This window comes from Abramis brama (genome assembly GCF_963993115.1).
Source record: "Abramis brama genome assembly, chromosome: 2".
Taxonomy (NCBI): Eukaryota; Metazoa; Chordata; class Actinopteri; order Cypriniformes; family Leuciscidae; genus Abramis; species Abramis brama.
In genome coordinates, this window is record NC_139964.1 from 43,286,679 (window position 1) to 43,312,543 (window position 25,865).

At 39.3% G+C, this 25,865-nt stretch overlaps 1 protein-coding gene across 3 annotated transcripts; it reads left to right on the top strand.

Annotated features, from left to right (window-relative positions):
* Nucleotides 1-25,557, top strand: ppp1r9alb (protein phosphatase 1 regulatory subunit 9A-like B). 3 transcript variants are annotated; one of them, XM_084101167.1, is made up of 20 exons: nucleotides 1-190; nucleotides 1,099-3,162; nucleotides 8,745-8,877; nucleotides 8,974-9,094; nucleotides 9,229-9,333; nucleotides 9,660-9,888; nucleotides 9,979-10,125; nucleotides 10,217-10,270; nucleotides 10,359-10,588; nucleotides 10,802-10,898; nucleotides 17,028-17,163; nucleotides 17,363-17,517; nucleotides 18,638-18,956; nucleotides 19,076-19,133; nucleotides 19,940-20,011; nucleotides 20,143-20,347; nucleotides 20,864-20,908; nucleotides 22,308-22,424; nucleotides 24,200-24,388; nucleotides 24,489-25,557. In XM_084101167.1, the coding sequence occupies exons 2-20, from the start codon at nucleotides 1,267-1,269 to the stop codon at nucleotides 24,663-24,665; spliced, it is 4,485 nt and encodes a 1,494-aa protein (XP_083957293.1). In that variant the 5' UTR covers nucleotides 1-190; nucleotides 1,099-1,266; the 3' UTR covers nucleotides 24,666-25,557. The 3 variants fall into 3 exon arrangements, with proteins under 3 accessions (XP_083957293.1, XP_083957295.1, XP_083957294.1); XM_084101169.1 differs by lacking the exon at nucleotides 22,308-22,424; XM_084101168.1 differs by lacking the exons at nucleotides 20,864-20,908; nucleotides 22,308-22,424.
* Nucleotides 25,558-25,865: the final 308 nt, after the last annotated feature.

Sequence of the window (25,865 nt, forward strand, 5' to 3'; positions counted from 1 at the left end):
GAAGCAGCGGGTATGACGCTGAAGGAGGGGGCGCGCATGTGGGGATAAGGTTTGTTGAGCTGGTTACATACACGGAGAAAGACATGTAGACTTCGAAGAAAAGAATGACGACGTCTAACAAGTTTGTGATTGTTTGGGCTTTGGTTGTGGTTTCTCAGTTCTTCCTCAAGTCGGAATGAATGAAGCTCAGGTAGGTTTAGACTCGTTTATCCGGTAGGCTATGTTTTTCAAAATGTAGAGATAAACTTCCTTAAGTTACTTAGCCTACAGAAACTTAAACTTGTCAAGCTTCATTAGAACTGTAGTCGGTTACAGCAGTCAATGGGAACAGATCGACTGTCAAAAAAGAGGGAGACTCTGATTTGGACACCTGCTACCTGTTATACAAAAAAAGAATTCAACATTTTAAGAATGTAAAAAGAGAAACATGTCAATTGGTTAACGGTAAGCTTAAAATAATGTTTTGTATTAATTTAATATGTATTTTTTTTCTGTGAATGAACAGTATGAACAATTTACGGACAAATATTTAAGCTGTTTTTGTTAAAAAGTATGAATAGCCTTGGTAACTTCTCAGAATTCCTTACATGAACCATTAGGCTAACCTACTACATTTGTTTATTTATGTTGTTTCTTATTGTGTTATCAATTATGTAGGCTAGTTTTTATGTTAGATTTCATGTTATTTACCTAATGTTAAAAGCAGTTTAGTGTCTTACCCTGATGGTGTTTTTGTGGATATCAGTGTCCTCTGTCATGTTAATAATGGCCAAAATCGCAGAGGCCTTCCATCGCCATCTGTGCTAGTTTCAGTACATTTTACAATATCAAAATATTTTATTCGATCATTTAGATATAGATATATTACTCTTATACAGTTTCTTGCAACCTTTTCTTACAGTAGGCTAAATTTAACAAAATATTTACAGTGCAACATGAAAGCATTTGAGAGGGTGTTAATACTGAATCATGCATTTACACAAAACACTGATATAAATAGTGTATAAAATACATATTTGGGTAAATGTGTTGAGAAGAGAGATAATTAGTTGATTTAAAATACAGACTGACAGGTTTCTTGATTTCTCTCTGCTGTAGGTAAGAGCGATTGACACTGTGTCAGTCACTCGGCAACATCTGTGTCTGCAATCTCAGCCAGTGTGAATGAGGACGTACTATGCACCTGGATATACACTGTTTTTTTAGTCCCAGTTTTATCTATTTTACGTACTGAAATCTTCAAATCTGTTCTTTTTATCTGTGATCATGATTAAAAGTGAAAACAAAAGTGAACGGGCACTGAGAAGTGCATCTCCTCACAGGAACGCCTATAAGTCAGACTTCCATTCCATCAAATGCTCATTTGATGGGAGCGCATCAATCAGCTCGACTTCTCCCTTCTCTTGTGGAGGCAATGAGACCCGTGGCAGACCGTCGGGCGACAAAGTGAGCAAAATAAAAAATATGTTCTTGCAAATGGATGAAAAACAGAATCAAGACAGTCCCAATTTCACCAAACCTACATCACCCAAATTTCCACTGGATTCCACCCCTTACAGATCCAGCCTGAGTAGCGTTTCCAGTCTAGATTCAGCCTTCTTTGAGGCACGAAAAACAGAGGATGTTTCCATTGACAAGGCAGCAATGGCTGAGAAGTTCTCAATGACCAGAAAGCTGTTTGAGAGTGGCCTTAAAGAGCAGTCTCCAACGGAGAGATCTGCCTCTGTTAAAGTTATCTGGTCCCAACCATTTGAGAGACAAGACAGGAAAGTGTCAGTTACTGGAGAGAGAAAGGACAAACCTAAAGAGCTAGAGGGACAGGCAAAAGAAAGGGAGTATGAGGAAAAAGGGAGAAGCGAAAGTGAGACACCATCACATAAGCTGAGTGTGTCCATGAATGCCGGACCAATATCCAGACGTCTGGAGAGTTTTATGTTGGACAGTGATAGTGAGTCACTGTCAGCAGCTCCCTCAACTGAATCCCACAGTCCCATAAGCCATTCCCAGTCACCCTCTGCTGCTAGTGACCATTCTGATCCCCCTTCATCACCAGACAGCTGTAGTTCCCCAACCTCTTATTCACTATGGACTGATTCTCCAACTGAAACATGTTTGCCCAAGTTAAATGGTTCAGATTCACACAGTACCCCTTTAAATGGAGTCTGTACGGAGAAGACATTACATAATACTAGTTCCACAGCAAAAGAACATCTTAATGAGTCTTCAGAAGATAGCGTCTCCTCAGATCCCACTCTTCTGGATACAAGCGAAAAGATCCATCACTCGTCTACAAGGAGTACCACTAGTCATGGATCTGTAGCAGAGGATCCTGCACATCAACAACAGCAAGTTGAAGGCAATAACTCTGAGAAGGTTTCTGGTTTGTCCACAGTCAGAGCTGAGCTGGTAGTGGTGAAGACTGAATCATCCGAGAGTGAAGGCAATGAGGAGGAACATGTTGAGGATGATGTTTTTGAAGAGGCTGGAAAGGAGAACCAATCCCCAAATCACAATTCTGAGAGGGTGTTGACCGACAACGAGGCGCTACAATTAACATTCCTTGTGAAGGAATCAAAACAGAGCGTTAAGGAACATGAGGAGGGATGGAGGGCGGGTGAGGAATCTGTACAGACTGGAAGAAAGGAAGACCATAGAGGGGAGGGAAAGTTTCTTGAGGAGAACATAATGGAAAAAGAAGATGAGGAGGAGGAGGAGGAGGAGGAGGAAAAAGACAACAAGGAAGTAGAATTAAAGACACGCCGAACTGAAGAGGAGCCCGTACTGGAGACTGTTATGAAGGAAAGTGAGCAGAAAGCTATTGATGTTGAAGATAAGGAACAGCAGGATGAACAGAGGAAAGGAGACGATGAGGGAGTAGAAACTGTTGAAGCTATAGAGGAGGACGATGATGAACAAGACATGGAATATGACGTCTTATCAGGAAAAGAGAGGCAACAGCAAGATGATCAATGCTTGATGGGCAAAAGATCTTTAATTTGTGGTATTGAGAATGCAGCCTTTGTGGATGACAAGGACAACAGGACTGATTTGGAATGTCAAGTGAAGGAGGAATCCCAGGAATTTGAGGAACTTCCAGGGCTCTCTGATGAGGAAGACCTCAGTCCAAAGAGAAAGATCAAGTTCTCTACAGCACCAATCAAGGTACAGTATGTCTCAACTTACTATTTGGTAGAAACCTATCAATTAAAGAGTTTAAAGTACTTCAAATTATTTTTTATTCAGCTTTAGCATTTTTTTCTGTTGGTTTGGTTTAGAAGGTTTTCGTTAGAGCTTGAAGGAATTAGCCTGCCGGCAGTGACCCAAATCTGTTTGCACATTTACCAGATGCCCGTGGCTCAATTCGGTCACCACCTTAACTCTTAATTTTATGAAGCATTCTTATGGTGGTACTATTGCAGCTATTATTCAAGGTTTATATGACAAGATCCTACTTGTTTGAAGGTATTTGGCACCCACGTCTTTTATTTGTTTTGCCTCAAAATACAGAAAAACTTTATTTTTTAGCACAAGGAATATAGCTTACCTGTCTGAGACAATTAAGAAATTATTCTTAATTGTGGCTTCACCAGTGGTTCTGGATCAGTGTAAAATATGATCTACCTGGAACATTTAAGATAACAGCTCTCAACAGAGGTCATGCCTGAGCTTGCATCAGTTCAGGCATGTAATATCCTATGTCTCTCGTGTACTGACAGACTTTGTTTTAACAGAGAAATGTGTAAGGATTTAATTCCATATCTTAGAGGCTTTACCCCTGGCCTCAGTTGATATGACTCAAATACGAATCGTCATGTAACAGACAAACACGATTCTCCAAAACAGACCATTTACTGTAAAGGGATCACAACATATGTTTCCTCACTAAAGCTGTTCATAAAGACTGACTGGTGAGTGAATTTAATCTGTTAGCATACAAGTGATTGTAGCTTAATATTGAGGTCAGCATCAGAATGCACATTCACATAATCAGATTCAAAAACAGACACTAACCAAAAATTGACAGCTCCAGTCTGATTGGCTGGTTTCGACACCATTTTCAACAGTCCAACTGGTATATATATATATATTTAAAAAAAGTAGTTAAGAAGGTATATGTTGATCAGTGAGTAGATAAATTAATCTCTCTGTGTATTTGGTCTTTGTCTTAACATTCTTAAATCAAGAGATGTTGTCTTTTCTGAGAAATGTATCAAAATTAAGTTTATGCTCTAAACGAGAAAAAAATATCATAGGGTAAGAAAACAGGTTTATTTTTCCTATCCCATTGGCAGTTATATTTTTTAAATCACTTGATTTTGATAACTTTATTGTGCATCTTTTGTTTGTCAGAACTATGCTTGTGAATCATGTCTGATTTATTTGTGTTAATTTTTAACACAAAGTCTACATAGGTTTCTACTAATTTATTTGAGTTAATTTTTAACACAAAGTCTACATAGATTTCTACTAATTTATGTGTTAATTTTTAACACAAAGTCTGCATAGGTTTCTACTAATTTATTCTGTGTTCTTCTAACTACTTTGACAATGCTATGCAAATTTGATTATTTAATTATTTGATTAATTAGTGTTAACTTTTTTCCCATTGTATTGTGTACACTATTTAAGATAAACCTGCCCTAAACAGCACATAAATACAAATCGTATAAAGTTTGTTGGTCTATAGCCTATGTCTTTTCTGGCCACAGGAGACTTGTGCTAGTAAGTACAGATTTTAATATTTTAGTCATATAACTGATCAAAGCAAAACACACAACTCTTTGATCTTCATCTGTCTGAGACCAGGCACTGGGTTGCATAAAACAGAAAATGCATTGTGCTGTCATTCATATGTCTGACTTTGGGAAAGTGGAATGCTTCAAAAGGGTCCTGTATAGGGATGGACAAGTATTATGTGTGTGCCTGTGTAACTGCTGTTCTGTGGAAGCTCATGCCTTTGCATTTTATTCAGAGTATTCTGTTCATTTGTGAGAACAAATGAAAGAAAGACAAATTAAGTGTGTTACAGTGCAGTAGGTGGCAAAAGTCCACTGTTTTGCCCAAAAGACCAGTCAGTAACTATTGGCTGTATGTGTGTTTCATTCCCTGTGGACTGCAGTTGTTCTCAGCACTCTTAAAACATCTCTTAAGTTTGGAAACCAGGTCATGTATTTCTTCAGAGCCTCAAAGACTGAAGATGCCATGGATTTATTGTCTGAGTCAGAACATACCAAGTCAGTAACATTTCAGATTACCATAGCTGAATGTTCAATACGTCACGTCCGACATCCCTTCCTCCTTGGTGTGCCCTCTTTGAGCATGTGGATTAGGTCAGTGTCAATTCGCTGTCAGTGTATTTATAGAAGTGGGATGAGCAGCAGTTGGTAACTAAACATTTGTCTTGCACTATGATGTGTTTTCTCTCTAAATCAGGAAGCACAGGTCTCCCTATGTGTACATATCATAGTGTTCCAACATTTTTTCCCCCCTTCACCCTCAGGATGAGCCTGTTTCTTTATTTGTGGACCTCTTGTGTTTACTCATCCTGTTTCCCATATATATAGGATCCGCAGGAAGTGAGTTGCCTGTCTCATATAGGTTGCGAATGAGGATTTCCTTTCAACAGATGTTTGTGTTGGACATCTTTTGGACTTTGATGAGACAATGGGCTTTGAATATTAGCTCATAAACTCATGGTTTGATCCCAGCTGTTCTAGACAAAATGTGTTGTCTTCACAATCCATCTTTAACCCAAAAATGCTTGATGACCAAAAATGATTCTTTTTCACCCCAAAAAGAAAATTCTTTAATCATTTACTACGTTTAAAAGCTGTATGTTTTTTTCCTTTTTCCTTTGGAACATAAAAGATTAATTTTGAGAAATGTCTCATCATTTTGTGTGTGTGTCTGTGTTTTGTTTTGTTGTCCATACAATGGAAGTCAATTAGTCACCAAAACTCAATTATATTTTGCTGACTTGTTTTTATTGCACACCAACTTGTTAACAACCATTTTTAACGCTGCCAATGGATCAGTTTCCTAATTAGAACAGTTTTATTCTGTAAGAGTTCTGATAATATTTCTTGATCATACTGCTTTTATGTCATTCCAACTCTGGCTTTCAGTTTTGATGCTCAACCTGAATGCTGTGACATCTGTCGTTTCTTCCTTATTGTAAGTCATAGTTCCCTGACAGTCTCTCTCAGTCCCAGTAAGAAATAGTCCTGTGTTCTTGCTAAAAAGCCACAGCTTAAAGGAGTGAGAGAGGGAGGGAGGGAGATAGAAAGAGACACTGTGCTTGAGCAAGTTGGGGAAGAAAAGGACATTGTTCAGAGGTGCACGCTTACTCCATGACAACTAGAGACACTAGACAAAAGAAAGTAGAGAAAATAAATGAAAGAAAGGGAAGAATGGGAATGTGGTATAGAAAGAAAGATTGAGGAAAGGAAGGGTGGTGGAAGCAAAAGTGAAATGGTACAAGAAAGAAAAATGGAGAGGGAATACTGTTACTTTGCAGTGTATAATTGATTCAGAGGCAGTGTTTTCCTTCTGTTTAATTCTGCTGCTGTACGCAGTCTAAGTCTGGTGCCAGTATTAGAAATCCATACCATTGACTGACCTGCTTTTTAACTGTCTATATGTCAGCCTAAACTAACCACTAAAGTTCTGTGGACATGTCATTCAGCTATAGTGCCTTCATAAAGGTGTGGTCACATTTGCCTTTGTACAGTGAAATACTGCAGGTAGAATGCAGTCAGATCTCAGTAGGAATCTGTCCAATCAGGAATTTTGCGCAAAGTGAAACATTTCCTCATGCAGTATAGCATGTGTAGCATCCCCAGTATGTAGCAAAGAAGTTCCCGCAAATATTGTCAATAAAGCCGGCTTCCAAATCAATTATACAGACAATTATGTCTGTAAGGCTGTGTGTCCGAACCACTGTGCAGTGTCAGGTGTGCCGTGGAAAATTATAAAATTCCAAAAAATAAGTAAAAATAAATGCTATGAATAAGAATATATCATCTCTGTCGGGCCAAAAATCATAATTTTTGATTTATAAAATCAAAGCGTAAGCTACTACACAATGTCGAGAGAACGTCTCGAAAGGGAACCACAATACCAATTTCGACGACACAGTGTTTAATTTTTTTAAAGATGTGAGGTTTCCGCCCGACAAGGACGATATGTAAATTTGTTGTTTTATCATCACCAACAACATCATAGCTACCTACAGTATATGACTTTATTGTGTTCCTACCTGACTTAAGCTCAAGTTTCACATTAAATGTGAGTACTACTTTAATATAACATCTAGTTTTAAACTATGATTTAAAGCAATGCATGTTAATGCAAGTATGTTTTATTTTTATATAGTGGTGTGCCGTGGCAAAAAAAAAAAAAAAAAGGTTGGGAAACACTGGTGTAATGAAATAATGTTTCAAAATCGTGATGAAAATGGAAATTGCAATATTGATTTATAAAATTGTGATAGTATTTTTTTGTCCATATCACACAGCCCTAGCCTTAGCATCAAAAGGCATGCAAAATATAATAAAAGTCATCCACATGGCTGTTGCACTGTATTCTAACTGTTGTTGCTTTATGTGTGGAACAGCACATCATTTAAATCATTATTAACTGAAAATCTTGATATCCTCCCTAATTCTTCTTGCCGTGATCACAAGAGTTTATGAGAGAAATAGTGATGTCTGATTTGTGGACTAAACACTCTTAAATCAGATCTTTTCAAAGAAATGTTTGGTCAAGTTCACGAAACTGATCTGAATGATTTGTTCACAGATCAGATAGACTCAGTTCTTGAGTTCAGCTCAATGAATGGTTTTCCAGTCATAGCTGTTAACAGCTCACTGAAGAGAAAGATAATCAGTGAGTAATGGCTTGAATTTCAGTCTGTTCCTCACACAAAGTACTTGCATCTCTTTTGAAGACTTGGCACATAGAGCGGGAGTCATATGGACAACTTTTGTGGTGTTTTTTGATGTATGTTTTGAAGCTTGTGAATGCCTCATTCCGTATTCATAAGTATGGACCAAATTGCTAAATTATGCTACCTTCACATGCTATCGGAATTAGCGTAAATATGAGTTTCCTAGTAGGAAATTAGACATGAATGCCCTCTCAAGTCGTATTTGCTTCTAGGAAACTCAGAGATCATTTTGAGTTTGTGAGTTGGGCACGCCATAAACTTTAAACCACAACAGCTACATCGCCTTGTGTTGCTGTTAAAGTAGTGCATATTTTCATAACCTTTTGAAGCATATTGTATGTTTTATACACAGCACAAATAGCTTGTATTGACCAAAATTCCAGAATTGTCAGCAAGCTGAATATCTAGGGCCTAGGCCATATAGCAATTTATGGTTGTCAACAAATGGGACAGTTAATTTAATTTAAAAAGATTTCCTCAATAATTAAGCAAGAATATACCTGGTGCCCTCTATGATTCCTGCTCTTTCCGACAACAAAGCACTTAAACGCGGCAAGCTCATAATCACGATAGCATGTAAAGGCAGCATTAACATGTAAAAGTGGGCAGTCATAAACAGGAAGATTTATGAATGACTATTTTTTTCACAAATTATCAAATTATTATGGACTTTTTCTTATCAGAACATAGTGTTACATCAACCTAAATTGTGAAATCAATAAATCACTGATTCATGTATTCAATCAGATGTGGGTGTGCATAGGTGTAGTATTTAATTGTTTTTGCTCTTTCGCAGGTGTACTTTACCTTCTCTAATGAAGATTATGATCGCAGTAATGATGATGTGGACCCTGTGTCTGCATCTGCTGAATACGAGCTGGAAAAGAGGGTTGAAAAGATGGATGTTTTACCTATAGACATTCAAAAAGGTTTCATTTACACTTTTATCCAAAAATGTGTTCCTGAATTTACTGTCAAAACTTGCATGAGTACTGTATTTTGAGCTGCCTTTTTTGTGTGTGTAGGTAATGATGGCCTAGGAATCAGTATTATTGGGATGGGGGTTGGGGCAGATCAAGGACTAGAGAAGCTGGGCATTTTTGTGAAAACCATCACAGAGGGAGGTGCAGCTCACCGGGATGGACGGTAAGAACTCGTCATATTTCACTTATGATATTCAGCAGTAAACCTTATCTGTGTGGTAGTGAACAGTGTGAATAATCAAACAGATTCTGGTGATTTCTGTATCCAAATGAGCTTTGGTGTTTTTTTCTTAACAGAATTTGGGTAAATGATCAGATTGTGGAGGTAGATGGAATCAGTCTGGTTGGTGTCACTCAAATCTTTGCTGCCACCACTTTGAAGAATACCAAAGGTCTGGTCAAGTAAGTACTGACACACCAAACTAAAGTTAAATTGAGTTGTGTGGAACTGTAGCTAAAGTTCAGGACCAGTGACAATGTAGCTTTCAAGCCCCACCAGAAATTAGCTGTGATCTCACACTATTGTGCAACTCACTCCAGGTTGCTTTCTAGAGATTTCCCCTGTACTACCTTTACTGTACGTTATGGACAATGAACATGTATTACCTATTAAGGAGGAAGTGTCGAGTAATGATTCACCAGGCCAAATCTAATCGCATAGTCAGTAAAATACCGAAAGGTTCATAGTCCCAGAACCTCATGAAGGAATGTTACGTCCTCCAATGCAGGTTTCTCATTGGCCGGGAAAAACCAGGAGTGGAGAGCGAGGTGGCCCGTCTGATCAGCGAGACTTTACAACACGAGGCAAGCCCTGAAAACAATGAGCCAAAAGATGAAGACCATTACGAAGCCCAGAACCATCAGCTACAGGATGAAAACCAAATTTCTCAAATCCATGACCAATATCAGGATCAACAGGAAATTGTGCCACTAGCTGAAAAGAGTGTTGTGCAACAGGTCTGTGAACTGAACATATAAAGATAAGCTTGTTGTCATGAATAAATGAGTCACTAAGTCATTGTTGGGCCCATATTATGATTGATACAGGATAAACAGAAAGAGACTGAAAAGGAGCAGGGGACGGAGGATGCGTCCAATGACTTGGCACAGGAAGTGTTTTCACAACTGAGGAGCCAAGGCATTGATCTACCTGAAGATATCGATCCTACTGAGCTAGAACAAAAATTCAAAGAGGTATAATATCAATTTGCATCTATTTACATACACCTTATTCATCATTGTTAAGTGCTCACTCTTCAGTCTCACTTGAATTCTATTTTTATAGCTGCAGATAAAACACAGTATCACAGTCACAGAACTCAGTCAGCTGAGAGAGAAGGTAGGATTAAAAATGCTATTTTTTATTTATTTAATAACTTCTGGACCTGGAGAGCTGTTTAACTCTTTATGTGTATGTTATTTCATAGCTGCAAGTGAGTGAAGCAGAACGTAAGTCTTGGGAGACTCGAGGTGCAGCTCTTGAAAGGAGTGTTGAAGAGAGCAGAGAGCGCATTGAAAAGTTGGAAAAACACTGGCTTGATGCTCAGGCCCTCTGCAAAACCATCAACCAGCGTTTGAATGAAGCCCAGAGTCAACATGATTCCCTGCAACTCAAATACAATAAGACCCTCACACTTCTACAGGAGCACCAACAGAGGTGTGTTTGAGCATGTAATGTGTTGTCATAGCAGAATCATTCTGGGAAGTGTTGGTGTGGCATTCTCAGAAATGTACTGATTTGCGGAAATATGAATCAAGCTGAATTATTGGAAATTAGTATGCTCCAAACAGCAATAGATGAGACAAGAATCTTAAGCAGAAATGCATTTTGTCATGCTTTGTTAATGGTGGGGCTCTTCTTGACCTGTAGAGAGTCTGAATGTGCAAGGAAAGAGGCAGAACTGAAGAGAAAACTGGAGCAAAGGGAGGGAGAATACAAGAGCAGTGTGAGGCAATTACAGCACAAGGTAAAACTACATCCTGTTCATGTTCATGTTCATGTTCATTTCTCTTCTTTTGAACATTGTGAGGCCACAAACATTAATATCATTGTGAGTTTTCACTGGGTATATGATTGAATGTGTTATACTTGCGTCGTCACCTTTATTTTTATAGCACTCTATACAATACAGATTGTTTCAAAGCAGCTTTACAGTGATCATCAGGAAAAAAATAATCAATGATGCTAATATAGTTCAATTTGACTGTAAAGCAGTTCTAAATGTTCATCTAGATCATCAAGATAATTTTAAACAGACCTGATCATTCATTAAACAGGTAAAGATTATCAATTATTAAATTAGTTCAATTCAGCTATAAAGCAGCTCTGCAGAAAATGTCTCGAGTTACGACTGTAACCCATGTTCCCTAAGAAGGGAACGAGACACTGTGTCGGTTACGACACTTTGGAGAACACTCCCCAGCGCTATGCCTCTGAAGCATGAGTGAAACTAAGCCAATCTTGATTGGTTTTGCATCATGACGTAACGTGTGACGGCATACACGGAAGCTACAAAGGGACGCCGGCACACAACAGTGTCAGCTTCTATGATGAAGCAAGTCGCTCCCAGGCAAGGGAAGGCATGGCGGAGGGATGCAGTGTCTCGTTCCCTTCTCAGGGAACATGGGTTACAGTCAGAACCCGAGACGTTCCCTTTTGAGGGAACTCGAACTGCGTCTATTACGACACTTTGGGGAACGAGTACCCACTATGCCACAACGATCCCTGCCTGTCCCAGTGTGAAGCTGCGCACAGGCACACTTAGGACAAGAGCACTAGAGTGCCAGCTATAGAAGGAATGTCCAGACTGTAAAATCTAATAAAAGTGTGAGGGGTGGCCCATCCAGCTGCATCGCACACTTCTTGGATCGGGACCCCTGAAAGGATGTCTCTAGAGGACGCCATGCCTCTGGTTGAATGAGCCCTCACGGCCAAAGGTGGGCAAACTGCGCACCTGATAAGCCATAGATATAGCCTGAACGATCCAGTTGCTGATGGTCTGTTTAGATGCGGGAAGCCCCTTCTTGGGTGACCCGAAACACACTAGCAGCTGGTCTGTCTTCTGCCATGAAGAGGACCTCTGAATATAAATCTTGAGAGCTCTGACAAGTCTCTCTTCATCCGCCGTCACGCGAAGTAGAGAATGAAAAGCCTGCAGAACCGTAGGCCGTGCCACATTAGAAGGCACTTTAGGCACACAGCCTGGCCTGGGATGCACAATAGCCTTAATGTCGATCACCCATGAGATATTGAGAGTGCCTAAAGGTCTCCTACTCTCCTCAGAGAAGTAATGGCTAGTAAAAAAGCTTCCTTGAGGGAAAGGTTCTCGGCCTCAGCTGACTCCAGAGGTTCGAAGGGGGCCTCGACCAGCCCTTCGAGAACCACTGCCAGGTCCCATGTGGGAATCCTGATATGAGCCGCAGGTCTCATCCTCCAAGCCCCACGGAGGAAATGTACGACTAGCTGATGTCTCCCCAGAGGCCCATCACCCAGAGGAGCGTGGAAAGCTGCACTGGCAGCCACGTACACCTTGAGTGTGGACGGGGTAAGACCAGCCGAGAAGCGATCTTGGAGGAACTCCAGCACTGAGTATGGTCTCTACTACTCCTGCTGACAGGCCAGCCTCTCGGTACTGTGCCCCCTCAGGGGCCAGACCCACAGTTACCATAGCTCTGGCCGAGGGTGAAATATTGAGCCCTCTCCCTGCGTCAACAGGTCCCTCCTGATGGGAATCTCCCATGGAGGGCCGTCCAGGAGCGATATTATGTCTGAGAACCATACTCGGGCCGGCCACAACTGGGCTATTAACAGTAGACTGACCCCGTCGTGACACACCCTCTGTAGAACTCCTGGGAGCAGAGCGATCAGGGAAAATGTATACAGACGCAGCCTCGTTCACGTCTGCACCATGGCATCCAACCCCAGTGGGGCTGGATGTGTGAGGGAGAACCACAGTGGACAGTGTGTCGTCTCTCGAGGCACGAACAGATCCACTTCCACTGGCTCGAACCTGACATATTGACTCCACCACCTCGGGGCCTTAACGGAGTCGCCGAACAGGCCAGAAGGCGAAATCGGGGCATCAAGTAGGAAAACCCTGTCTTTCTCCTTGATGCCCGATAAATTCAGCCAGAGGTGTCTCTCTGTGACAACCATAGCCGCCATAGAATGGTCGATAGCATGGGCCGTTTCTTTGGTGACACAGAGAGACATGTCGGCAGCCTTACGCAATTCAGCTATATCTTCAGGTGTTGGTCCCTCGCCCTCATAAATATCCTTAAAGGGGTCATATAATGGTACATGCACTTTTACAAGTTGATTGTACTGAAATGTATGTTGGCAGTGCCTGTACACAACCATCATAAAATTATAAAAATCCATCCAGTGTTTTTTTTTTAAACTTCTTATGTTTTCCCCTGTGTCAAATCAAGCCATTCGACCTTGTGATGTCACACGGTCGGACGCCCCTCCCACGATTGTTGATTGACAGCAGCGTTTCAACACAGACCCGCCCTCGCTCGTGAGCGAGCTGTCAATCATAGTCCACGCGTCATTGTTGATACGCTGGAGCACTGTCTATGAGAAGAATGGCGTCTAAGCGATTGTGGTGTTCTGTTCTTGGGTTTAATAACGAACACAGCAGTCATTTTAATGTTCCTAAATCCGAACCGCTGAAGACGCATTGGCTGAGTTTTGTTTTCGAAGGGAATATTCCCCACGATCATCGTCAATGCTTTCATGTTTGCGCGAATCATTTCACCAGACTGCTTTATAAACGAGAACATTGAAAAAGGTATTAGCTCCTGTCTGAGTATGTGTCGTTTATGTGCCTAATGACTGTCAGTCTCACAGACTGGTTATTTTTTAAACAGATCAGTAAAATTTTAGTGCTTCAGCCCTGACAGTTGTACCTAACACTGCATAGATAACGTTACGCATCACGGACAAGCCTACATTTGCTGAAAAAAAGTTTTTCATGACCATTAGCTGTAACATCAATATGTCAATGAACTAACGTATACATCATCTCACTACTCTACCCTGCCAGTACATACAAAGATAGATCAAAGTGACATTACGTTAACCAACCATTCAGAAACGTCCTGTTTTCCGACTTGCACAGTGTCCTCAGAGACTCCCGCTGCCATTCTTCAAAATATACCCTCAACTGTTGTCAAGGCAACACTCCACATGTATTGTGTCAAAATGCCCCACAGAACAGAGGGGCGGGGTGAGCAAAGCTCATTATCATTTAAAGACACATGCACTTAAACGGCGTGCTGAAAACAGAGCTGTTTTTGACCAGGTAAAATGAGTGTTTTCTTACAATACTAATGAGAATTTTTAATTAAAGTATATTACAAACTTTTAATTTAGACCCTAAAGAATCATAGCTTGTACAAAAATGGCATTATATGACCCCTTTAAGAAGGTCGGCCTGGTAAGCCTGCAGCACCGCCATAGTGTACAGACTGGCACCAGCCCGCCCGCCGTATAAGCCCTGCCCACCAAATTAAATGTATCACGGCAGGGTTTGGTGGGCAGCACCGGGGTCTTCAGGGATGACACAGCGTCGGGTGAAAGATAGCTAGCCAATGGCTCTTCCACCCGAGGCATCATCCTGTAGCCATTATCTCTCGCCCCCGTGTTGTAACTATAGTCAAGGAAAGGGGGGTTGGACAAGCGAGATGTATATGGAGTGTTCCACGATTTACACAACTTTTTTACTTTACACAAAAAATGGCAGACCCCGGCGATGAGGCTGCTCTCTGTGCTGCAGGAAGCGCTCGTCCAACTTGCTTTTGCTTTGCGCTTCCTGCCTTTCAAGTGGCCAACTAATATTTAAACGGGCCACGGCACGAGAGACAACCTCCACCAGCTCCTCATATGCGAGGACAGGGAGTGGTGAATCTTCTCCAAAATCCTCGCCTTCGATGCTGAGCATGTCCGCTTCCTCGGAAGCAGACAGTTCAAGCATCGGGTTCTCCACTCGTGAGGAAGATGCCGCTGTGCGGGCTTCCGCACGAGGAGGGAGAACATCGGAACTGGCAGAGAATTCCTGTGAAAGTGCCTCAGCAGTCTCAGGAACTCCTGGCAGATCCATTTGTGAGCCCCATGATGAGCGCCACCGCGCCACCTCAATGGGGTTCGCGAGCCTGGCCATCATCAAAGATAGCCAGGTGGGAGCACAGCACTCGGATCGGTAAAGCTTCACAATCTGCGCAAGCAGCCCCCTTGAGAGCTGCCTGCGCGTGCTCAATCCCAAACAGTGCACACACAATTGGTGTGTGTGTCCACCCGTGATGTAACCAGGGCAGTGATGTGACGAGCAGATATATATATGTGCTTGTGACTGACAGACAACATTAAATAAGACACACACGACAGAGAGCGCTTGCTGAAGAATAGAAAGCTGACGCTGTTGTGTGCCGGCGTCCCTTTGTAGCTTCCGTGTATGCCGTCACACGTTACGTCATGACGCAACACCAATCAAGATTGGCTTAGTTTCATTCATGCTTCAGAGGCGCTACGCTGGGGGGCGTTCCCCAAAGTGTCGTAATCTATGCAATTTGAGTTCCCTCGAAAGGAAACAGTGATGTCATTGCCCAGTTCAGTTCTCATCCAATAGTGTTTTTGTGCAGTCAAATCAATAATATTGTTGAATATTAAATGTCACCAACTAAGCAAGACAGAGGCAACAGTGGCAAGGAACCCAGACTCCATCTGGTGACAGAATGGAGAAAAAAAAGTAGGTGGCTCATTTAGAAAAGTAGAAATACTCCAGTACACAAAGCCCTATGCAACTTTCCGTTTCTGACGCCTGCTTTTCACGGAGAAGAAAATAAGTCAAATAGTATTTTACGTTATCATAAACAGCAGTTAAGATTTCTGTCTGTATGCACTATGGTGTTTATCAAACAACACCAAATACAAGAGTACAGAAGAGACATTCTGGATTCTTCCTCTACTATCTCTCACATTTTGCAAAAATACAGCAGCAGCTCTGGTCATATGATCAAAAGGGTGAATCTTATTGGTTGGTCAGCTTTATTTATTATTATAACACCTCCTTAACACACATTAAAGGCGGTTCAAACACAAACACACACACACACACACACACACACACACACACACACACACACACACACACACACACACACATATATATATATATATATATATATATATATATATATATATATATATATATATATATACAGTGCAATGCATAAGTGAATACACCCATGCTAAAGTTGACTAAAAAGAGGAATAAAAAATCAAACCTAGAGATTGGCATGATTTTATTTCAGTTAGCCTAAAAGCTAGTTTGATTTGCATTGAGAGATGATCTTATGGAAAGTACCCCATGCCAATCTCTAGGTATGGTGAAGGCTATGTGATGATGTGGGGCTATTTTAATTCCAAAGGCCAAGGGAACTTTATCAGGATGCATAGTATCCTAAAAAAAAAAAAAAAAAAATACTTAAAAATAAAAATCTGCCTGCCTCTATGGGAATTTAACATAGGGGTGTACTCACTTATGCACCATGTATTTTAAGGAAGAACATTTATTTATTTACGATACATTATTCATTCACAAAGAAAATTGGTGTCCTAAAAGGTTGGATTTTTCCTAATTTTTTAAATTAAGGCATTAAGTTCAATTTCCAAAATATGATTTTTTATTCCTCTTTTTAGTCAACTTTAGCATGGGTGTATTCACTTATGCATTGCACTGTATATATATATATATATATATATATATATATATATATATATATATATATATATATATATATATATATATATGTATGTAATTTTGCACCAAACATTTGTCTTGGTGTGAACAGGTCTTAGCCACTGGTGGTTACGGTTGGTATCACACATAATGATTAAGCTAAAACAGATGTTAGTTGTCCATGCAAAATCATAGCAGAAAATGTTTGCCTTTTCTACCTGATGCTTAAGAGTTATGAATACACATTTATTTAATGATCAGTTTATGAAGCATTTGGTGATTTATAAGAAAAAAAGAGAACAGGGTAGAGTCTTATGAGTGTATATGCAGGTAATACTTCTTTGCATTTCTCAGATAGCTTGTCTGGAGGGCCGCACTGGATCAAACCAACCCGAAGAGTCTTACAGCCCTGCAGGAGAGAGTCAACCTAGCAGTCCGACCTCCGGTTCATCTGAAAGAAACGGACTGTCTACAGACGACCTTCAATCTGGTACAAAAGTCCAATTATTTATTCTGGGAAAGCTGGTCAAAATAAAGGACAAACAGTTATATCTTGCTCTAGTTACTCTAGTTTATTTGGCTTGTAATACCTTTATTAATTATTATTTTGTTCTGAAAATATTTAAACAGGCTAGCCTGAAAGTGTAGTCTTTTCTGTTTTTGAGATATTGGTGTCTGTCGTTCCTCAGATGCAGACTGGGGAGATGTTCCTCAGACGGCTCGTCTGGACTGTAGTGTCTACAGAGCCAAAGCTAAGCTGGCACAGGGATCCCAACGCAAGCGGCCATCTCGAAATAAACTCAGAGAGTCAGCAAGAGGCTCACAGGCACCTAGCCAATCACAGGTACGTTGAACCACAAACATTTAAATACCTCACAGAGTTTCATTGCAGGTCACATAATTGTAAGGTTAAAGGGATGGTTCACCCAAAAATAAAAATTAGCCCATGGTTTACTCACCCTTAAGCCATACTAGGTGTACATGACATTCTTCTTTCAGACAAATACAATCAGAGTTATATTAAAAAATGTCCTTGCTAATCCAAGCTTTATAATGGGAGTGAATGGCTGGTGAAAATTTGAAGATAAAAATAACTAGCTTCCACCAGACGGCCGTATGCATACTACGCAAGTCGACTTGCGCCACAAGAGTAACCCGTGACGCATGTATGACGTAGGATGAAGGAGTATCGTAAGCTTAGACACCTCTTTTGCGGTTTAAACAAATAGGACTGTGCAACAAACTGAAGCTCCTCTTCTATTATATAGAAATCCTCGACATTTCTCTTCAAAATTTCTAATTCGCGACCAGTGTTTTGTTTTGCTCTTCCACCGTAAATCGATGCGTACAGCCATCTGTCGGAAGCTAGTGATTATAGTTTATAAAGTTTTAAATATGGGTATTTTCCTTACACAAATGCATGGCTTCACTTCAGAAGGCCTTTATTAACCCCCTGGAGCCATATGGATTACTTTTAGAATGGATGGATGCACTTTTTTGGGCTTCAAATTTTCACTAGCCATTCACTCCCATTATAAAGCTTGGAGGAGACAGGACATTTTTTAATATAACTCCGATTGTGTTCGTCTGAAAGAAGAATGTCATACACCTAGGATGGCTTAAGGGTGAGTAAATCATGGGCTAATTTTCATTTTTGGGTGAACTATCCCTTTAAACTAGCCTCTACTGTAGGATTTAAAAGAAAGTCTCACAATTTCTTAAAGTGTAGATGAATTAGACGTGTTGTTTTGGGAAAATAACAGTGTGATCTGTCCTTCTTTTTTTTCTTTTTTTTTAACAAGATTTTCCAGGTCCTTCTTAAGGAGGAGCCTTTTGAGTATTTAATGCTGTTATTTACAAATATACACTTTTCAATTATTGCAATTTTGCAATAATTTCAATTTGATTTCTTCAAATCAAAGTTTATCAAATTAAATCAAATGTAAATTTTATCTCGTTTATAGGAATCTGTGTGCATACAAGACAACAATCAAGAAAGAACAAACAGTGAAAGAAGGCGATCTTACCTCGAGAGCCTAGCCATACCCATTCCATCTATACAGTTTGGTCATGACCAAACAGGTGAACCATGCGGAGGCGATGTATTCATTCAGAGCCAAACACCCCAAGGAGGCAGCAGCACACAAGCTAGCCTGTCTCCACCTAAAGACTCTTCTACCCCTCAGTCCCCATCCTCCTCACAGTCCTCCTCTAGTCTATTTCTCAATCTGAGAAACAGGAGGAGCAAAGGCAAGGAGCGCAGCAAGAGCAGAGCAAGCAGAGGTACAAACATAAAAAAAAACTTCTCCAATGTTTTCTTAAAGTACTTTTTCTATATATCTCCTACTACCACTGGTTTACCTGCTCAGGCTTTTGATTTTTATTGTTCTTTCATTTTTCAGATGAAGAGAGTGATGGTTCACCAACACAAAAGTCCAAAAGACGATTCCCAGATTTCAGGTATGGCCTGGCAAGCAACTTGCTCTTGTGTGCCAATATCGGTGATATTACAACAGGGAATAGATGGGCCACTTGTAGGAAAATTAATAGGAGAAATCATACAGCTAGAAGTCCCTCCTTTCACTGATTTGTTTTCCCCCTTATGTTGTTTTAAATTGGTATGGCTTTCCACCGTCTACAGAACACTAAAGAAGAATTTTGGAAAAAAGTTTTTATGAAAGTCAATAGGACCCAAAACTTTAGGGCTCCCAAAAATGTATTGAGAATTTAATCCATACAACTCGACTGGTATATTCTAAGAACAAGAGGTGCGAGAACCAGTGAGGTATGACGTTGACATTTGAGCATTGACGTTAATGTTGACATTTGAGCTTTGTGTTACCGTATTTTTAGGATTTTAATGTGATTTGAGAGTGAATAAAGGCTTTTTGATCTGCACATTATACAAAGTGACCATGTCTCTTCAGGAGACTTTGAATATATCGAATCATATATATTATATTAATTTCTCTGTAACTTTTTTCACAAAATATTTTGTGTTTCACAAAATAAATATAGAAAGACATAGGAGTTTGGAATGACACAAGGGTATTGTGACATAAAACACAAATAATTGTGAACTTCCATTAAAATTCATTTTTGACAGAGGCATTTAATGTGCATGCTTTTATTATTAAGCATGATTTAGCATAAATTCTTAATGTAATTTTTTATTTCAGAGATTTCTTTCACCAATCAAGTACATGTAAAACACAAAAGAATTTAACAGTTCTGACTTGTGCTCTTTCTTTTGTGTTGGTCTGTAGTGGTATCCGCAGGTCTGGAGGCAAAGGCAAAAAAAGGGAGAGCATCACACTCAGGGGATCTGTAGGGAGCAGGTTTGAATATTAAATGTCCTAATATTAGCCTAAAACATGTACTGAAGTTAAGTTTAAAATCATTACAAGTCTGTAGGTCTCGTCTGATATACAGTAGATTACTTAGAATGGCTTCTGTTGTCTAAACTCAGGGGATCAGGAGACTTACTGGATGAGTCAAGCAGCAATGTTTCCCCCTCTGGCTCCATCTCTTCCGTCCCTTCCTGTATGCCATTTTCCTGGTTTGGGGACAGAGAGAAGGGAAAAGAGAAAGAGCGAGAGAAAGAGCGTTCTGCATCCAGCTGCAGTCTTCCTCGTACTCCTTCAGAAGGATACATGGAGGATCGTACAAACACGGTGAGTAGGGACCAGATGATGAGACGTTTTTTGTGTAGACCCTCAAGATGTGTTTTTCATAACTGTCTTGAGTAAGAGGAAGAGATTAGTTAACAAGTTGTGTCTTCAGTAATTGAAAGCATTCATTTTAAGGTGGTCCATTAGGTTATACCCATTTAAAAGGAATTCAGTTTGCGGTTGGTTGCATTCATTTAATGTTAATATTTAAGCAATCCCATAACATTCAGCCTTTGATCCTAACAGGAAGTGAAGTTGTGTAATTGGGCATATTCTGAAGGCTGTACTGTACGTTGTGGTTTTGAAAAGACATTTACAAAGTTTTAGGATTTTCTTAAAAACAAAGAAACTTTATTATTATTAAAGATCACTACAGCTCCTTTGTACAAAAGGTCAGATGTTCTTGCTTCCATTGAAGTACAAAGATGCTCTTGAAGAATTCTCAAATCATGCAGGACCCCGCTGTATGCAATTTTGTTTATGCAGAATGTGTTTTTCGCGATCTCTTCTTTCTCTCAGACCAACCTCTCCTGGCCATCTCTTCTCTTTCATTCCTTAGATTTGGTACAGTATGCATTCAGTTCCCCAGTTCATGTGTCTGTTGTGTGAGGACAGTAGTACGCTTAGTTGATAGCAGTTGCTACTAACCCTAGTGGTCTCATTTTTGGTGTGGTTATGTTTAAAGATGAAATGCATCATTGTAGTAAAGGCATTCTTACGTAATATAACCTTTGGCCCACCCTGATAGAGCTCAGTCCTGTTTCATAATGGAGCATTTCTATGGTATGTGTTAGTTCAGTGACGTAGTTTGTATCTGAGAATGTACCCTCCCCTAGTAGGGAAATATTGTTCTTGGTGGTTTTCTTATAACTGTATTTAATAAAATTTTAGTCATCCATTATTTTCACTATCACATGCATGCTAGTAGTTGTAGTGTGCGATAGCGCTCCATTAGCTCTCACAAGTAATACAAAATAGTTTTGTGTTTCTACTGGTTTTGGTTTCTGGAACTGTTCTCCACTGGTACTGCTTCCAAGGCACTGAAGGTAATATCACTGCCCCATTTTTTCCAGATTTACTTCAAACAAGCATTCAAGAGAAGAAAGTAACAAAGCGATGAATATAGTAAATAATGGACATGATTCAATGACACGTTTTTTTTTTGTTTTTTTTTTCAGTTACTCTTTATTTTAAAGTGCCCTTGTTACGGTGTAATTATACAAAAAAGTACAGAGTAATATTAATTAACAACATGTACTTTCTGTTTAATTAGGGTCAGAGTTTGGTAACGGACAGATGTGTAAAATAAATGTTACTCTTTCTTTCTTTCATTTTATATAATTCAATTATAATTAATTATTTTTGGTATTTGTGGGGGGGTCTCATAAAGCAGAAATTGTTCATTTGAATTCATTAAAATATTAAATGTATTAAATAAATAATTAATTAAATAGAATTTACATTGATATCAGTAATTCTTTTATAAATCACTTTTTACCTTTATTTTAAAACCGTTTTGGAAAATGAAGATGTGTACATGTGTTCAGGGTATAAGTAAAATATTTGTTCTCTTTTTTTATTGTTACAACATTCATATCATTAAATTTACATACATTTGTTTCATGAACTGCACGTAAACTATATTTTTCATTTTCTTCACTTTATCTTGAACAGTCTTTTTTTCATTGACCCAATTACACAGAAACTCTTGTTTTGTCTTGTTTAAAAAGTTGTTTTAGTCTGAACATTGAGGAACTGGTTAGATATATTTGTATTGATATAACACATTTAGTAACCCTTAAGCCACTAGCTTGATCTTTATTAAAACTGAGAAGAGCATGCTAATTCATCCCAAACTCCCTTTTTATAAATACTATATCTGTAAAAACTGTTTGTGAGAAAATCATTTGTGTCTGTTTGTGTGTGTTTACGTGTGTATGTCCCCATGTCCTACTTGTTATAGACCTTATCTGTGACGGATGATTCAATCGCAGGTAGTCCTCGCTCTGTGTTGGCGGGGTTATTGAAAGAGCCCTGTCTCCTGGGGCGTTCACACACACATACCTTCTCCTCCTGCGAGGTGAGTGGCCGTGGGGTCACCACTGCATGAGCTATCCTGTAGTTAATGGTTAGCATTCGTCACACACTAACACGTATATATTTAATCAGCACTGAACGTGAACTTCTGGTTTGTGAGGTGTTTTGAAGAGGAGAGCATGTATCACCGGTGGAATGTGTGTGTCGTGAGGAAGGAATGGAAAGAATGAGATCATGCTCATGAGAAAGAGAGGTGATAGTTCAGCATGCATGTCTTTCTGTTTCACTTTTATAGCACAGTTAGTATTTTAAAGATATGGTCATGTTAGTGAAATGTCACAGAAAATTTAAGGGCAAAAAATGTCCATTGTCAAAAGTGTAGCAAGCAATGCATGAAGCACAGCTCACAAAGAAGTCATGAAGAAGTCTGTTGGTCAATGCGGCGAATTTGTTTGAACTTGAGTGGAATCTGCATTGGGAACTTTTTTTGTCCTCACTCGAAACTCCCAATTGAAATGACAGGATTTCGCCTGCGGTATGTGGAATTGCCCTAATGATTGCAACAGTCTTTCTACGCCCTGCTGGTAAGATGTTGCCACAGGTAACATTATTTCACAAGTTGTGTTAGGTGTGTCAGCAGCTCAATGTTAAAGGAATTAAAAATCAGTCATTACTAATTCCCCCTCATGTTGTTCCAAATCCATTTGACTTACTTTCTTCAGGGAAACGAAGATGTCCTGAAAAATAACTATACTGCTCTTTTCCGTCAAATTTCTCGACGGGAAATGGCTGGTGAATACCCAATTTTATCACCTCCTTAAATTGTTTTAATTGTTTTTTTTTTGTTTTTTTTTTTAAATGTATAAAACTCACTATATATATATATGAACTTAAATACATTGCAAATGAAAACTGAACAATTTTTTATTATTTTTTTGTCATCATTTTCATAACAAAGCCATAAAGATGTCCTACAGGTTGCCTGCCACAATGGCCTTGTAGATGAGGCAACATTACCGGCCACTGTCCAAAAAGTTGCAAAATTTTGCTGGCTGTGGGTGTTAATTCCCCACACAGGCTACAAAACACTGAAGAGCCAATGCTTTTTAGTGTCATTGACATGAATAATAATAATGTCTTAAATTTAGTCATGTTCTTGAGGGTTGTACTCCAATACTTGAGTCCTGGCTTATGGTTCTTCCTATTTTTGTTCCCCTCTATCCTTTCTCCCTCTGCCTTTCTTCCTATATTGTCACATCAAAGAAAAAAGACCAAAAATATAAATAAGTAAAAATAAAAGTTAAACAATTGACTGATATATTGACGGATTTATGATGTTCCACTATTGCAAGTCACTTTGGAGAAAAGCGTTCCCTAAATGCATAAATGTAACATCAGAGGATTCCAAAAGATTTTATGATTGATCAAAGGTGCTTTTTGTTAATTTATTGTGGAGCTTGGCAGCCCCTGGTCACTACATGCATTCGTTTTATTAAAAAGAACTGTGAGAACATTTTTCAGAACATATGCCTTCAGTCTTCAGTCTATCTTGGTCTTCTTGATGTCTTCCACTGTTTCTGACCTGATTTTAGAAGTGTGCTCCAGATTCACAAGTCTGCCCTGGTAGGAATCTCTGTTGATCTGTTAACAGGCACTTTTAATTCAGGCACACAAAATTAAAAGGAAGTTTGCTTGAAATATGCTGAAGGTATATAGGTTAGGTGTTTTTTTTTTTTTGCATGGCAGGTTGGTGTAGTGTAGTCTTTTGCACCTAATGACTCCTCAGTATAACCAGCATATGGATACTCTTGTTCTCAGACTCTTGATGGTGGCCCTGCTCCAGCTGCAAAGCAATACATGTGGCAGAACCGCCCCCTTTCAGAGTGGACCAATCAGCAGGTCTGCCACTGGTTGATGGGCATGAACATGGAACAGTATATAGCTGAGTTTACGGCTAAAGGTGTGGATGGCCAACATCTCTTATGCATGGACAGCAGTAAACTTAAGGTTGGTCTGTGTATTATTATTATTATTATTATTATTAATTTTTTTTTGATTGTAGTATTGGTTTAAATAATATTACACTGAAATATGTGTTGCCTTCCAGGAGCTTGGTGTTTCTAGCCAAAGAGATCGTTCCACCATTAAGAGGAGACTAAAAGATATGAAGAAGGCTCAGGAAAAACTTGAAAAGCAGCAAGTTAAAAAAGAGAAAGAAAGGGGGAGAGAGAAAGAGGCCAGGAATAGAAGTGGCCAGCCAACAAACGTTGAATCGGCCTGCTGAGGTAGTAACCAAACCCGTTCAGTCAAGAGACCGCAAATCCGGTAATGATAATGTGTGCTGATAGATTGTCTCGCACGCACAGTTGATTTATAGACTGGTGAGAAAGTAACAACATGGGTGAACACTAGAGGTCTTCTGCCAGTAAAGCCTGTAAATGTGACTTTAATAAGTTTGTCGTTAACATGTGTTTTTGACACAACCCAGGAGTTGCCACACTGACTTTTAACATGCATATAATGGCACTTTGAGAAAATGGGAACTTTATTAATAATCTAATCATCCAAAAGGTTGTTTCATTGGCTTTAACTGAGTTGCATGTGTTGGTGCTGTACATGGTACTAAAAATGATTTTACTGCTGTCCACCAGAGGGCACCGATGTTAAATATGTGGCACTATGTAAATGATGTTGAGATTGTGAGTCTCATTCTTCAGAATTAAGTGGCAAATTATCACAAGCTGCTAGTGCACAATCTGCACTTTAGCCAAAAGTCAACTAATAATCCGCAGGTGGATGTCTAAATGTGATGTGCACACATTCCCAGGGTTAGTAGAGCACACCGCAGGTATGGCTCCCTCTCCTAGTGTGCACTTTCAAGTGAACACTTCATCACCCTATAGACTTCTTTTTTTTTTTTTTTTAAATAATCATTTTTTAAATGTCTACTGTACATAACTTTTAGTAATGTACATTTTACTTCAGAGAGGAGAGCAATTCATTGTCTTCTATGTCACAAATGATGATGATTTTACATGTGTATTAATAAATAAATATTTTACAACTACAGATTTTTATTTATTTTTATCTGTTTGATTTTAGGACATTTGTTTTGTAACTCATGACACATGCAAAGGTATTTCAAGCGCTGTCAATTAAATTATCTTTCAAAATAATACTTTCAGTTGTAACTTGATTTTGCATTCATTCATTCAGATGCATCAAAAATGTTGCATCACTGACATATCAGGCCCATTTCATCTGTAAATATGAAGATAATTTCATGTTGTCAGCTGTGGAAATTATTTATTGCCATAATAGCCTTAATAGGATCCCATGAACCCTTCCATTTATAAATGAGCCTTTCCAGGGTTTCAAACTTTGGGCTGCTAATAATGTTTGAACCAAGTACTTTTTTTTTTCTTTTTTTCTTTTTTACTGTGAATCAAGGCCAGGAGCACTGATTTAATTGATTAAAAAGAAA

What these genes read in the sequence shown, in the direction of transcription:
- ppp1r9alb (XM_084101167.1), top strand. Translation starts at nt 1,267, where the DNA reads ATGATTAAAAGTGAAAACAAAAGTGAACGGGCACTGAGAAGTGCATCT. An exon ending in AGACGATTCCCAGATTTCAG is followed by an intron (nt 19,134 to 19,939) that starts GTATGGCCTGGC and finishes GTTGGTCTGTAG; the next exon opens with TGGTATCCGCAGGTCTGGAG. An exon ending in AGGGGATCTGTAGGGAGCAG is followed by an intron (nt 20,012 to 20,142) that starts GTTTGAATATTA and finishes GTCTAAACTCAG; the next exon opens with GGGATCAGGAGACTTACTGG.